Raw genomic sequence first — 15,272 nt, 5'->3', positions numbered from 1 at the left:
CCGGCCGCATCTGAACAAACGACGTCGAAACGGCGCGAAACACGTCCTCTCGGTTGGTCTCGGATTGACTCGGCTCCTCTCGGTCTTTTTTTTGTTGTCTTTTTTTCTTTTCCTTATGGTCGGAGTGGTATATTTATGTACATCTTAGATTAAAAAAAACACCCGAAAGCTGTGTTTAATCGTTTCGCGTAAATTGTACATTTTTTTTCAGCTTTGAAATTGTTTTGGCTTGGAGAGTCAGCGCGCTTTGGCTTGGAGACTAATTCTCCACAGGCACGTTCTTCCCAACCACAGATACCAGCGTCGTCCGCGACGCTGGAATGATATCAATGCTAAAAAGGCATTTTAAACCATTCAGTAAATCAGCCACTCGACTTCATGAGCGATTACATACAGAGGGTGACAGACAGATAAGTACATTAATAACTTAAACCTACAACAAATAGACGTCCATGTTCTCATTTATCCTAAAGATACATTTCACTAATGCAGGCGAGTCAGTGGGGGAAATAAATGTTGGATTGAGATTCATGAAGTAATTTTTAAGACTCATGCTAAAATGAAATACTATGCATATTGTGGCGAGCGGCCTCCGAGTTGCAGTCACCAAGACAGACACTCAGTGAGACAGACAGGAAGAGATAAACAGATAACAAGTCGCGTAAGGCGAAAATACAACATTTAGTCAAGTAGCTGTCGAACTCACAGAATGAAACTGAACGCAATGCAACGCAGCAAGACCGTATACTCGTAGCATCGTCAGTCCACCGCTCACGGCATAGGCAGTGAAATTGACAAGAAGAGCGGGGTAGTAGTTGCGCTGGGAAGGATAGCACGCTTTTCTGTACCTCTCTTCGTTTTAACTTTCTGAGCGTGTTTTTAATCCAAACATATCATATCTATATGTTTTTGGAATCAGGAACCGACAAGGAATAAGATGAAAGTGTTTTTAAATTGATTTGGAAAATTTAATTTTGATAATAATTTTTATATATTTAATTTTCAGAGCTTGTTGTTAATCCAAATATAACATATTTATATGTTTTTGGAATCAGCAAATGATGGAAAATAAGATGAACGTAAATTTGGATCGTTTTATAAAAATATGTGGTTTTTTTACAATTTTCAGATGTTTAATGACCAAAGTCATTATTTAATTTTTAAGCCACCAAGCTGAAATGCAATACCGAAGTCCGGGCTTCGTCGGAGATTACTTGACCAAAATTTCAACCAATTTGGTTGAAAAATGAGGGCGTGACAGTACCGCCTCAACTTTCACGAAAAGCCGGATATGACGTCATCAAAGACATTTATCAAAAAAATGAAAAAAACGTCTGAGGATATCATACCCAGGAACTCTCATGTCAAATTTCATAAAGATCGGTCCAGTAGTTTGGTCTGAATTGCTCTACACGCACGCACACATACACACACACACACACACACACACACACACACACACACACACACACACATACACCACGACCCTCGTCTCGATTCCCCCCTCGATGTTAAAACATTTAGTCATTACTTGACTAAATGTAAAAAGGCGGATAGGCAAGCAAGTGGGCAGACAGAAAGACAGACAGACAGACAAAAAGGTAGGTTGAAAAGCAGACGAGCAGGGAGGCAGGCAGACCAACGGACAGGCACAGAGACTGACAGACGTGCCGACAGTATGGAGACCAACCATCTGATCATGACAGACTGCAGAAAGACACGCATACACATTCTGATAGATATACCAACTCCTGAAGGCACGAAAACCACATACCCAGGACAGAGATAAACAAATAGGCACCGGCAGAAAATTAAAACAAAACGCACAAAGAAAACCCACCACAAAACCAAGAATTGTAAGTTACTGGAACATTTAACTTTTAACAAAATAAGACATTCATAAGTACATCGACCCAGTGGTCTTCATGGTGGACAGAAAGACAAATAAAGACTATTGGGTCAATGTTATTGGGTCAAGGTTATTGGGTCAATGTTATTGGGTCAAGGTTATTGGGTCAATGTAACTTCTTGTCTTGTTTGTGTAAAATTAAACGGTCCAATAACTTACCATTTTTTTAAATTTTTTTAATTGATTTTGGAACGACAGCAGCTAGTCCATCTCTTTTGCGGATTTCAACCGACAGAAAAACAGACAGGCAGAAAATCACGAAGGTTCTCAAACCATGCGCATACTCAGGCCAGCCTTGAAGTTGCTTCAGTAGCCAATCACACTGCTGGTTCCACTCCATCCCTCGCAAGCCTTGGACCAGTGTCTTACCAAACTGCACATTGCTCTCGGAAAAACTGGAATAAAAAAAAAGTATTTCCGCAGCATTTTCTTTATTCAAGGAAAACTGAACGTCCTTGCAATTGACACCTGCATCAGTAGGATTGGCATAACACAAGGAATACACAAGAAAGCTAAACAAGCAACATCCCATCAAGTGCCGAAATAATCACTACTGTTGATTGTGGGCAGTAATGGAAAGACAAGACAAGACAAGACAAGACAAGAAGAAAATAAATTACATGATTATGACATGCAGCTCTATCTGCTGCTATTTATTCAAACTGGTTTTCAAGCTTATTCTTGCAAAGTATCTGCACACGCTCCTATGTGCTGTGCTTGTGTGGTTGCTTTCGTATGTCAGTGCATGATGAGTGTGTTCACTGGCTTGAGGATTTATTTTATCTCTTCTTTTCAATACTTTTCATACAAATCATTTTTACAGAACGTTTAAAGAAGTATTAGGAGTTTATTGTTATTGTTTAGTAGCCACAAGAAGTGATTAGCATAGACTCAATCCTGTTGTTTGTGTGTCTCTGTGTGAGTGTATGGGGGAGGGGGTGGTGTGGTCACCCCTCCCGTGACCGGACACCTGCAATGTACGGACAGTTTTGCTATGGCCCAAGGGTGTCCGTTCATGAGAGGGACTGCTGTATTACTATTAGTTTGTATGCCTGTGCCCTTGACATCATCCAACCACTTCTCTCTCCTTTCATTCATTTCCGTTCCTTCCCCTTTTTGCGTGTTTCCTCATTTTCTTTCAAACCCTGTTCGTTCCGTGTTGCATCTGCTTTTTGTTGTCTTTTGTGTTCTTTTCCCGATGAAGCTTCCAGAAACGAAAATTCGTAATCGTCTTGTGTCGTCTTTGTATCGGTGAGCACAGTAATCCTTTGTTTTTTAACTTTACTAAGGCCAAAAAAAAAAATTGTCTGTTTAGGGTAACATGACCAAAAAAAGTAGGGTCGGTAGGTAGGTACTAGGGTTTTGTTTTTTTTTTTGTATTTTTTTTTTTGTATGTGTAAATGCTATGTTGGCTGAACATTCACTTCTTATATTTGATGAATACATGTTTCAAAACTAACTTATAAATAAAACAGAGAGAAAGGGAGAGAAAGAAACGCCAAATGTCTCTTTTTAGCATTTTTACCTCTTTTTTTCTTTTTCTTTTTGAAATCAAAAAAAAGTTTTTGGGTCGGCGCCAAATCGATAGGGTCGGTCGGGTTACCCTAAACAGACAATTTTTTTTTTTTGGCCTAAATATAAGACAATTGACACTGCCTGGAAAAAGCTTATCAGAATATTCTTCTCTCTGCAGATGAGACCAGTGAATAACATCAACAACAACAATCACCAACAACAGACCTCCATCGCTCGACCACCTCCTCCCAGCTCAACCAGTACTACTCAACCAGTGCAGACTCTTACCAACGGACTAAATCAGAGCAGTGATGCTCAGTACTCTAGGCCTAACGGACAAAACCAGAGCAGTGATGTTCTGTACTCTGGGCCTAACGGACAAAACCAGAGCAGTGACGCTCAGTACGCAAGGCCTCTTTCTGTTGCGTCGCTGCTGGGAAGTGTCAAAAGGCGCAGTCTGAGTTCTGGGGTGAAGCGGGCGAGAAGTGAAGAAGAGGGTGCGTCTGCTGGCAGTACCACTGACATTATTCGGTTGTCCATGAAAGAATTTGCACCAGAGGCTACGCAAGTCAATTTGTTTCCAGGGAAAGTAAGCCCTGATGATGTGGATGACTTCTTGAAGTAAGTGGAAGCAAGTTAATTACCGTATTTGACGGACTACAAGCCGCGACTTTTTAAAAAAAAAATCGCATTGCGGCTTATAAAAAGATGCGGCTAAAACGTTACCTAGCATTCACCTAATGGAAGTCGCCGCGGATTTTCATTTCGCTCGATTAGCGATTACCATTTCTTTATTATAGCTCTCTACTCAAGACTCGGCGCTTTTCTCTTTCTTTCGCGAATCTTCGTTTGTCAACAAGTCGTCGTGACAAGATAGCGTACAGAGAAACGAATGCCGGACGTTTCGGCCCTAAGACGTTTCGGGCCAAAGACGTTTCGGCCCCATTTGGGACGTTTCGGCCCTAAAAGTCAGGACGTTTCGGCCCATTTCAGGATGTTTCGGCCCTAAGACGGTTCGGCCCTAAGACGTTTCGGCCCCAATTTTTTTTCTTCTCAAAAATCATATTATGAATATAACCTATATATAATAATATAGCGCCCTTGATGCGTGTACAGCTCATATTCAATCCAGATTACCAGAGTCGCCTTGTGGCGAGATATGTGCGCGATACAAATTATTGTATTATTAAAGACATTCAAACAAATCGACAGTGTCCTTGTCTGGCTGTGTGAATGGGTATTGTGTGAATGAATACATGTTATATCTCTCTCCCTCACACGACACGTATTACCAATACCTGTCACAATATAGACCAGTTGGTCTAAGAGGACGTTAAACCCTAATAGTCAGTCACGACACATTTTGTACGCACTCGGTCACCTTCAATAGTTGTACGAAAAGTATTTGTATCGTGTAAAACAAGTGACCTGTCTAAATTTCATGCATGGCTGTGATGAAGTTGAACTGTTAATTCAATGGTGAGTGAAACTCATTGTTGGGGTGTATAAGAGAAGAGTGTTGCCTGCCCGGGGTCAGTTGTCCAACACAGACCGCAATGGATTTGTGTAGCTTTTGTACTCACCCTGTGACAGGTCGCCAACATGCTCTTCAATGCGACACATGTGATGTGTGGCAACATCGTCTTTGTAAGACCGGTAAGCAATAATTTTTCCTCTGTAGCTGTTTAAATGTGTAGTGTGCGAGAATATGTAAAATAATTGTATATGGTATTTTAATATATAGAAAACAGATTCCATACAGCCAATTTATTAACGGAACAGTTGTTAACAGTTTGAAGTTTTTATTCACAAAAAAGGTTGAACCACATATTGAAAAACAATGAAAGATGGCAAGACAAGAGACAGGTTATTTAAATAACAACCGCAAAGAAATGATTTTATTCACAACAAAGGATTGAACCCAAATGAAATATGCAGTCAAACGGCCTGTTATTCTACATGAAACTTTACTAAACAACATGCCGTCAAATTCTGACATAATTTTTGGCACTGCATTTATTAATCATAAAGAAACGTTTTACATTTTGCGCTGACAGCCGGTTCCTAAGAAACTAATAAAACAGCTGGAACACAAAAGCCGTTAACCCTTACACTGGTGCAGTTCTGTAACACATGTTACATAGCCAGTGGTGAATTAACAGAGAGAAAAATAACAAAAAACGGTCATATAGGTTTTCGCATCCATGGGAGGTAATCGGAACCGACCAAACAGACTGAGCCAGTAGCGCGAAATATGTCTTGACAACCAGGTGACAGTATAGGTAAAGTAGCGCGACAACCAGCCTGAGGGTTAACATAATGATTTGCAGTCATTGTCAATGTAAGCCCAGGTAATTTGGTCTTGAGGTGCAGGCAGGGGAGATAACCATATTTAAAGATTTTCATGATGTGGCCCAAAGTCAGAATATGTGTCCATTTTATTTGTTTTGAAAATAGAGACATGTATTTTAGAGCATAAATACGCAAGGAACAGCTATGATTTAAGAAAACTCATGTTTGATCACTTCACAGATTCAGGTTTAAAAGTTTGCAGGAGTTCATAACTTCACACCGTCACAAAATTTAGACTTGTTAAATCATTGTTGCTACATGTATTGGGTCTGTTTTAGACATCTGAGCAAATTGCTACAGCAAATTACTTTGCATTTCAAGCAAGTTAAACTTGTTTTGGCCACGCATGATGTGAACTCCATTATATGGCATTAATGGGAAGTTCATAACTTCACATAATTTACTTTTATTGGTAAAATAAATTTAATTTATACAGGCAGGAAAAAATTTGTTTTGTTTTTTAATCTGAAAAAGGTGAGCTGGAACATGAAGGTAATTTTTAAAGATGAAGTGTGGAGAAGATTTTTTGGTTATCTGTATTATTTATATTTGAAATCCTAAATTTTTAATTGTGCAGGGATCAACTTAAAGGACTATAGAGCTCTGGTAAAGGGCACCTTGTCCATGACATTTACCTGCCACAAGTGCCAGACACTGGAGGAACAGCTGTAAGTTAACAAGCATCAGTTGGTATTTTAAGTTACGGTCATTTTAACATGGTCATTTTAAAAGATGATTCGAAATTTAAATTGGGTCAGTTAAATGTTATTGTTTTTCTATTGTAAAAATAATCGGTTGTAGATGCGAGTTGTGTTACTATCAAATTTTCAAAGACGTTTTTATTCTAACAGGCAACTTGAAGAGGCGGGCACCCCACTGGAGCCACCAGTGAACAAACAGAAAGAGCTGTAAGTTAACAAGCATCAGCGGTTGGAATTTTAAGTTACAGTCACACTTTAAAAGATGATTTGGAATTTAAATGGATCAGTTAAATGTTAGTGTTTTTCAATCAAATTTTCAAAGACGTTTTTATTCTAACAGGCAACTTGAAGAGGCGGGCACCCCACTGGAGCCACCAGTGAACAAACAGAAAGAGCTGTAAGTTAACAAGCATCAGCGGTTGGAATTTTAAGTTACAGTCACACTTTAAAAGATGATTTGGAATTTAAATGGATCAGTTAAATGTTAGTGTTTTTCAATCAAATTTTCAAAGACGTTTTTATTCTAACAGGCAACTTGAAGAGGCGGGCACCCCACTGGAGCCACCAGTGAACAAACAGAAAGAGCTGTAAGTTAACAAGCATCAGCGGTTGGAATTTTAAGTTACAGTCACACTTTAAAAGATGATTTGGAATTTAAACTGGATCAGTTAAATGTTAGTGTTTTTCAATCAAATTTTCAAAGACGTTTTTATTCTAACAGGCAACTTGAAGAGGCGGGCACCCCACTGGAGCCACCAGTGAACAAACAGAAAGAGCTGTAAGTTAACAAGCATCAGCGGTTGGAATTTTAAGTTAGTCACACTTTAAAAGATGATTTGGAATTTAAATGGATCAGTTAAATGTTATTGTTTTTCAATCAAATTTTCAAAGACGTTTTTATTCTAACAGGCAACTTGAAGAGGCCACCCCACTGGAGCCACCAGTGAACAAACAGAAAGAGCTGTAAGTTAACAAGCATCAGCGGTTGGTATTTTAAGTTACAGTCACACTTTAAAAGATGATTTGGAATTTAAACTGGATCAGTTAAATGTTAGTGTTTTTCAATCAAATTTTCAAAGACGTTTTTATTCTAACAGGCAACTTGAAGAGGCGGGCACCCCACTGGAGCCACCAGTGAACAAACAGAAAGAGCTGTAAGTTAACAAGCATCAGCGGTTGGAATTTTAAGTTACAGTCACACTTTAAAAGATGATTTGGAATTTAAATGGATCAGTTAAATGTTATTGTTTTTCAATCAAATTTTCAAAGACGTTTTTATTCTAACAGGCAACTTGAAGAGGCCACCCCACTGGAGCCACCAGTGAACAGAGAGGGTGCAGCTAACTTTAGTTTTGGATTGGACGAGTGGTAAGTTCACCAGCATCAATCATTATCACCTTCTGAAATGCAAAATTGATGTGAACTTAACATGTTATGTGTTACAACCATGTTATCAAAGGTTTTGAGGTATGTTTTATTTATAACAGGTGGAACGAGGATATAGACAATTTCCAGCCACCAATGTCATCGACACAACTCGAGGGAGACGAAACCGAAGCCGACGCCGACAATTATTTTTGCCTAGAGTGCATTTCTTTTTTTAAAACACCATGTCTAACAATCATGAATATATTCAATGTCATTTACGCCCCGAATGTTAACCCTTTTCAGGTTCACAAGTCAATACCCAATTGCCTCCTGGTGCTCCTTTGGCCTGATCGTGAGATCCAACAATGACGTGGAGGGCTACCACAACCGGATCAACACGAGATTTGGTTCCAACAGATCCATGTATGCCTTGATTGATGCGCTAGATTATGAAGCACAGGTACAAAAAAGGACTTAACATTTCTTACATACTGCTTGACTAAAATCTTTACAAAATTTGACTATACCAAATAACCAAAGGGAAGTAATCGTTCAATGCATACGACATGTGTAATAGAGTAAGCGAGAGTTGTACGGAACCTTTTCTCCTCTTGTGTGGCGAAAGCAGGATGAAAGTCGCTTGTTCTTTTCAATGCTTGTTATTCTCTCAGGTGCCAGGAGAAAAGGTTCTGTACAACTCTCGCTTACTCTATTACACATGTCGTATGCATTGAGCGATTACTTCCCTTTGGTTATTTGATATCTTAACATCGCTCTGCCTCATTCTATTTGACATTCTATATTCCATACAAGAAACACTTAAAGGTAAGCACTAGAGAACATAACATAACCATTTAAAAGGGAGGGCGAGTGGAGGGGGGAGGACACAATTGGGTAGCCTGATAACAAATACAATTATATTAATGTTTTTGTGTACATTTCCAGGTGGTGGTCTTGAGGACACAACTGGTGCGTTCACACGCCCTGTGTTCGAGGGCAAGGTCAGCTTTTCGCCAGGACAAACTCTTCAAGGTGTGGTCGGCCTGGGAGGACGGGGATATCAGCACGGATGAACTGCTGGTCAAAGTCGCTGACCACCAGCCTTTCTAAAACAAAAGAAAAGCAAAGAACTTTCAATGGCTGCAATGTCCTAGGACGATTTCAAGCGTGTCTTTTGACTTATATTTAATGTTATGGACTATCATGCCAGAGACTGTTACTGTTAGCATCATTAGTTTCTTCTAGATTATGTGCAAAACTTTCCATACATCACTAATATTTTTAAATGGAATCTAGTAGCAGTAGTAGTAGTATGTAGGGGCGGCTATATTTGTTAGCCGAAGGCCGCGAGGCCTTATTGGTGCCCCTTCTTTGTCAGATACTTTGCATGCCTAAATCCCTATTCTTTCAATGCTTTCAATCAAAGTCGTAAAAAAGGTTAAGAATTTTTGGAGAATTGTCCAAGAAGTTTTTGAAGGCGTCTACTGTGGGTGCGAATTTTATGTTAGCGGGTAGTGCATTCCAATTGTTAGCAACTCTATGAGAAAACGAAAACTTGCGCTTGTTAGTCTTACAGTGTTGAACAAAGATTTTTCCCTGGCTGTTACTGGTGTTGTCTGTCTGCTTGAATGTGAATATTTTGTGCATGTCAATATCATCCAGGAATCTGACACACTGGACTACAAATGTTACGAGGGTTTTTTGTTGAAATGTTTTGAAGTTATGAATATTGAGAAGTGTCTGTGTAAATAAATATTCTATCAAAAGAGCATGTTCTGTCTTTGTTTACTATTTCACTCGCACTACACACACAGCACTCAAGACAGGTACACAAATTAACTCCCTTTGCCCTTGCACCTATATTCAAACACACACAACAAACAGTCTGTTGATTTCTCTGGGGAATAATAATGTTGAGTGGAGGAAATTCAGTTCCTCAATGAAGTTGTCTCAATGTTTATCAACCATGATTTGTCACGGCATCATGCCGGGCATGAGTGATGAGGTAACACCAGTTGAGAACATCAGTCATGATGGAGAATGTGCAGAACTTTTAATACATCACCAACATTTTAAATCAAAGGCAAACATGTACAAAATACCACTATTACTTGGAATCTGACACACTGAACTCTAATTAAATCGTGAAATGACATTTTCAAAAAGTTTGCACATCATGGCGAACACTGAAACATAACATGATCAAACTAAAGCACAAAAACACGTACAAAACAATAAACTCCCTACTACAAGACTAATGTACTTATTCCTTAACAGAAAATTAATAATGGAAACAAACTGAACAATATTTACCCAATGATGGCATTGTGCGACATGTATTTTGGCCGATACTGATGGAACAAGAGTGCCGTGCCACATCACTTCAAATATGGCTGAAGGCGCCGGAACAGGAAACTGCATGGAGTTCAACGAGTTCCCCGGTAGGGGTTGTCTTCCAATCACAACAGCAAAATCGCGAATGCGAATTTTTGTAAGAAAAAACATAATTTGTAAATAAGATTGTAAGAAAATTGTTTTTTGGAAATGAGGGCCGAAACGTCCTAGGGCCGAAACGCCCATTGGGCCGAAACGACCATTTGGGCCGAAACGTCCTGGTAAATTGGGGCCGAAACGACTTGGGCCGAAACGTCTTTGGGCCGAAACGACTGGCTCCCCAGAGAAACACCGGATGTATCAGGATCTCGCGCGCGCGAGATTTCGTTTTTTTGTGTCTCGCGATAGTTGGAGGAGCTGTTGTGTTTTCGTCTGCTCGAAATGTGCTCAAAAGTCGTAAATCATCCCCAAAAAGCTTATTCTGGGCGGGACTACATGTGTGTGTTGGTTACAAATTGTGTGTGTGATATTTTTCTTCAAACTCTTTCACTTTTCTTCTTTGTTTCACTTGTTTACTCTCGGAGCCGATTTCGCCAAATACCGTACTTTCGTTTGCCTGGTTGTTTTCATTGATTGACACGATCTGATTATATTTTTATCGACGGCTGCTAATATAGTGACGCGGCCTATACGTGGCTCGTCCTAATTTTTTTTTTAAAGTCGGGGGTGCGGCTTATAAAACGGTGCGTCTTGTAATCCGTCAAATACGGTAGGTACTGTTTAGGTGGTTATGGTCCTACCCATTTTTGGACAGTTCTATAGCTGTACTAACCATGACAGTTTTATAGAAACAATGACTCATTGTATAGAATAAGAATGTGAAGATTTTTTTTAGATCTCTGTGTGCCAATGTGAGGACACTTTCATCGCTGGTACCACTGTAGATACATAAAAAGAACATTGCACAATATGTTATTAACATAGTAAACGGGGCGGGGATGTAGCTCAGTCCTGTATCCAGTTGGCCGCTGTCAGCGTGAGTTCGTCCCCACGTTCGGCGAGAGATTTATTTCTCAGAGTCAACTTTGTGTGCAGACTCTCCTCGGTGTCCAAACACCCCCGTGTGTACACGCAAGCACAAGACCAAATGTGCACGAAAAAGATCCTGTAATCCATGTCAGAGTTCGGTGGGTTATAGAAACACGAAAATACCCAGCATGCTTCCTCCGAAAGCGGCGTATGGCTGCCTAAATGGCGGGGTAAAAACGGTCATACACGTAAAATTCCACTCGTGCAAACCACGAGTGCACGTGGGAGTTTCAGCCCACGAACGCAGAAGAAGAAGAACATAGTAAACAAAATGTGTTGTGCCTTTTTGTGGGGGAGAGAGTTCTTACAATACATTCTGAGTGCATATTCACCATTTTACTTTTTTGCTTAAAACTGGTTTTCAGACAGGACAGAGAAGAGATGCATGCAGAAGTTCGAGAGTACCTTTTTGCTACACCAACCATTGTTCACAATGACATTGCCACAACAGCTGGTGAGTATTCAAGGATCATGGTGTCTGATCTTACCTGGTTTGACTATCTTGATTTAACAGGGATGTGGAAATACACCTGCCTGCTATGAGCAGAAATTTTGCTACGCAATTGAAAATTGCAAATCATTCGCCCATCAGGCGAGCTGCAAGTTTGTCAACTTCTGAAATATAGCAGAAGTACAGTTGTTTGCTTCAGTATTATAGCAACATATATCTCTGTTTGCCTACTTATTAAATTGTTTTGACGAACAATTTTGTCTTAAGCCTTGAAAATGTGTTTCTAGGGAGACTAACTTTCTCAGGGGAAAATATCAAAAGTTTTGGGCCTGTGGAAATTTATTTGGGCTAGTGAATTTAAAAAAGTGTACATTGTTAGATCTGATCAATGGCGAGTGATTTCATGCCTTCCTAATATTTCATCAGGAAACCCCAAAATGTTTAAAACAGATACAATTTGTAGTGTAATAATTGGAACCATAACTTGTAGTGTAATAATTGGAACCATAACTTCTTTCTTCCTTCCTTCTGCGTTCGTGGGCTGAAACTCCCACGTACACTCGTGTTTTTTTTTGCACGAGTGGAATTTTACGTGTATGACCGTTTTTTACCCCGCCATTTAGGCAGCCATACGCCTTTTTCGGAGGAAGCATGCTGGGTATTTTCGTGTTTCTATAACCCACCGAACTCGGACATGGATTGCAGGATCTTTTTCGTGCGCACTTGGTCTTGTGCTTGCGTGTACACACGGGGGTGTTCGGACACCGAGGAGAGTCTGCACACAAAGTTGACTCTGAGAAATAAATCTCTCGCCGAACGTGGGGACGAACTCACGCTGACAGCGGCCAACTGGATACAAATCCAGCGCGCTACCGACTGAGCTACATCCCGCCCTATAACTTCATTTATTTATGAAGAACTTTGGTGTAAAGATGTGTTGTTCATAACATGTGTAAATGTATCTCTATTTTAAGCTTATCTCCCTTTTAAACCCCAATTTTTATAAAAGAATTTTTTTTGTTTTTTTTTGGTTAAAAGGCAAGTTTCCCTGCACATATAGCCAAACAAGAACCATGCAGGACTCTTGAACATGAGGATGTTGTTTTTTGTCATCAGGGGTTGCTTTAAGCTGTGTCAGCAAGTTTCTGGTCGGCAACTTCTCAGCGCTGCCGTCGGATGTTCTTCGACAGTTAAGTCTGTGGTTCCTTTCGGTATGGCCTTACAAGAAAAAGACCAAGCAGCGAACAGGGCCGCGACCAATTTTACCGCGGCCACCACCACCGCAACAACTACAGCAGTGCAACCTGCAGACCACACAACTTCTGCAGGACATAATTCAGGAGAGAATCAACTGTGGTGTGCCAACTACAAGTGCAGGTTTTTAAATCTTGATGTTGTATTCTTTGGCCATTACAATACAATACAATACAATAACTTTATTAATCTCTAAAAGAGAAATTACATTGCTGAGCGTTTGTGTCCGTAATAATAACATACATAACACATTCAAAATAAACATTTGTTCTTTGTCCTGAGAAAATATAGCACATTGGTTATCACATAAGAAAGTATATTAAAAATAAATTAACATGCATTCACCATCAACAATGCACAAAAGAAAGTCAGCACCTTGCCGGTTATCACATGTTGTCTAAGATTAAGAGAGTAGAATGCAAAACAAAATCAACAATACTGAAACAATACAGAACACTGACCCCGTGCATCAGAGCGACAACACCAGCATCTACCGCCCCACCTGAGAATTGAAGATGTGAATTGCAGATGGAATGAACGAATTTCTGTAGCGTGTGGATCTTGCGGTTGGTTGTCTGAATCTGTTGCTCCTGTCTGTCCGTCTACTGTCAAATTCCGGTCTGAGTGGGTGCGAGTCGTCAGCCAAAATCTTCTGTACCTTGTCAGTCAGTCGTCGTTCATGTGTTGATGTGAAATTGTCCTGCTTCCTCCCTACCACCCCACTTGCTTTCCTGATGAATTTATCTAATCTATCCCTGTCTTGCTTGTTGATGTTGCCACCCCAACACACGGAGCCAAAGTACAACACACTATTGCACGTTGAAGTGTAAAACATCTGAAGGATTTCTTGTCTGATGTTAAAAGACCTGAGTTTTCTCAAAAAGTACAGGCGAGAGTGGAGTTTCTTCACAAGGGCATCAGAGTTTGGTTTCCATGTCAACTTATTGTCTATAATCACCCCCAAATACTTATACTGCTCTACCTTCTCTACGACCTCCCCCTTGATCACTATCTCCCTGTGTACATGTTCCCCCCTCCTGTTGTCCATTATCATTTCCTTTGTCTTCCCCACATTAAGCTCTAAATAGTTGTTTTCACACCACCCCACAAACCTATCTACCTCCTGCCTGTAGTCAGAGTCGTCGTCAACAGTCAGCAGTCCGGTCAGTCCAGTGTCGTCAGCAAACTTGGTTATGGGGCAGGAGTCACTAGAACTTCTGAAATCTGCTGTGTAGAGAGAAAAAAGAAAAGGTGAGAGTACTGTGCCTTGTGGTGCCCCTGTGTTTGTGCAGATTGTGTCTGAAACTGATTGCCCCCCCACCCTAACATACTGTGGCCTGTTTGTCAGGTAGTCCATAACCCAGAGGATGGTTGCTGCTGGGACATTCATGCTAAAAAGCTTCTCCGCCATTAAATGAGGCTGTATAGTATTAAAAGCGCTGGAAAAATCAAAGAACATCAAGCGAATATAAGAGCCAGGCTTTTCTAAATGAGAGTAGATCTTGTTTAAAACATTCAACACAGCATCATCAACACTCCTGTTTTTCCTGTATGCAAACTGACATGGATCAATAAAATCTTTCACACAATCACTCAATTTGAACAAAACAACTCTCTCAAAGACTTTCATACAAACAGAAGTAAGTGCCACAGGTCTCAGGTCATTCATGGTTATCACAGTCTTTTTCTTTGGCACAGGAACAATGCATGAAGTTTTCCATAGGGCCGGTACCCTGCTAGCACCAAGCGACCGGGATTCGAACTCACGACCTCCCGATTAGGAGGCCGACGTCTTACCACCACGCCACTGCGCCCGTCATAATAAAAATAGTTTTAAAAAATCATTTAATTTAGTTTTGGGTGTGGATGTGCATGTATAGGATATGGAATAACTCAAGCTTCTGAGCGATTCGGCTTTCTAAAAATTGCATATTCAATCTTTAAGTCACATGAAATGGCTGAAAGGGCGTTAAAGACTCATTCATATCTTATAGACAATAAACATGAAGGCAGCTAGGATAGGACTATTTTAACATACGCGCACACACAAACACGTATCTATAGGCCTACACACTCTCTCTTCCTCTGTCTCTTTGTTTCATTCTGTCTCTGTCTGTCTGTCTATCTGTCCGTCTGTCTCTCAATCTCAGACTATGTCTCTGTCTGTCTGTCTCTCTCTCTTACGCCTGCGCTTGGAAAAAGCGAATAAGTAGCAGTGACGATGTACGTATGGCACCCGAAACTAGTCATTAGAACTCAAATGAAAAGAAAAAAGAAAAGAAAGACAAAAAGAAAGAAG

General features: G+C 40.3%; 1 protein-coding gene across 1 annotated transcript; it reads left to right on the top strand.

Annotated features, from left to right (window-relative positions):
- Positions 1-3,211: 3,211 nt before the first annotated feature.
- On the top strand, positions 3,212-13,746 carry LOC138966157 (uncharacterized). The gene is made up of 3 exons (XM_070338281.1): positions 3,212-4,045; positions 11,634-11,722; positions 12,836-13,746. Exons 1-3 carry the CDS (start codon positions 3,603-3,605, stop codon positions 13,102-13,104), a joined length of 801 nt encoding a protein of 266 aa, XP_070194382.1. The 5' UTR covers positions 3,212-3,602; the 3' UTR covers positions 13,105-13,746.
- Positions 13,747-15,272: the final 1,526 nt, after the last annotated feature.

This window comes from Littorina saxatilis, linkage group LG5, assembly GCF_037325665.1.
Source record: "Littorina saxatilis isolate snail1 linkage group LG5, US_GU_Lsax_2.0, whole genome shotgun sequence".
NCBI lineage: Eukaryota > Metazoa > Mollusca > Gastropoda > Littorinimorpha > Littorinidae > Littorina > Littorina saxatilis.
This window is presented reverse-complemented; position numbering and strand designations above follow the sequence as displayed.

Excerpts from the sequence above, each read along its gene's own strand:
- LOC138966157 (XM_070338281.1), top strand. The coding sequence starts at position 3,603 with ATGAGACCAGTGAATAACATCAACAACAACAATCACCAACAACAGACC. Across the intron at positions 4,046-11,633 it reads GATGTGGATGACTTCTTGAA|ACAGGACAGAGAAGAGATGC; the intron begins GTAAGTGGAAGC and ends ACTGGTTTTCAG. Across the intron at positions 11,723-12,835 it reads TGACATTGCCACAACAGCTG|GGGTTGCTTTAAGCTGTGTC; the intron begins GTGAGTATTCAA and ends TTTTGTCATCAG.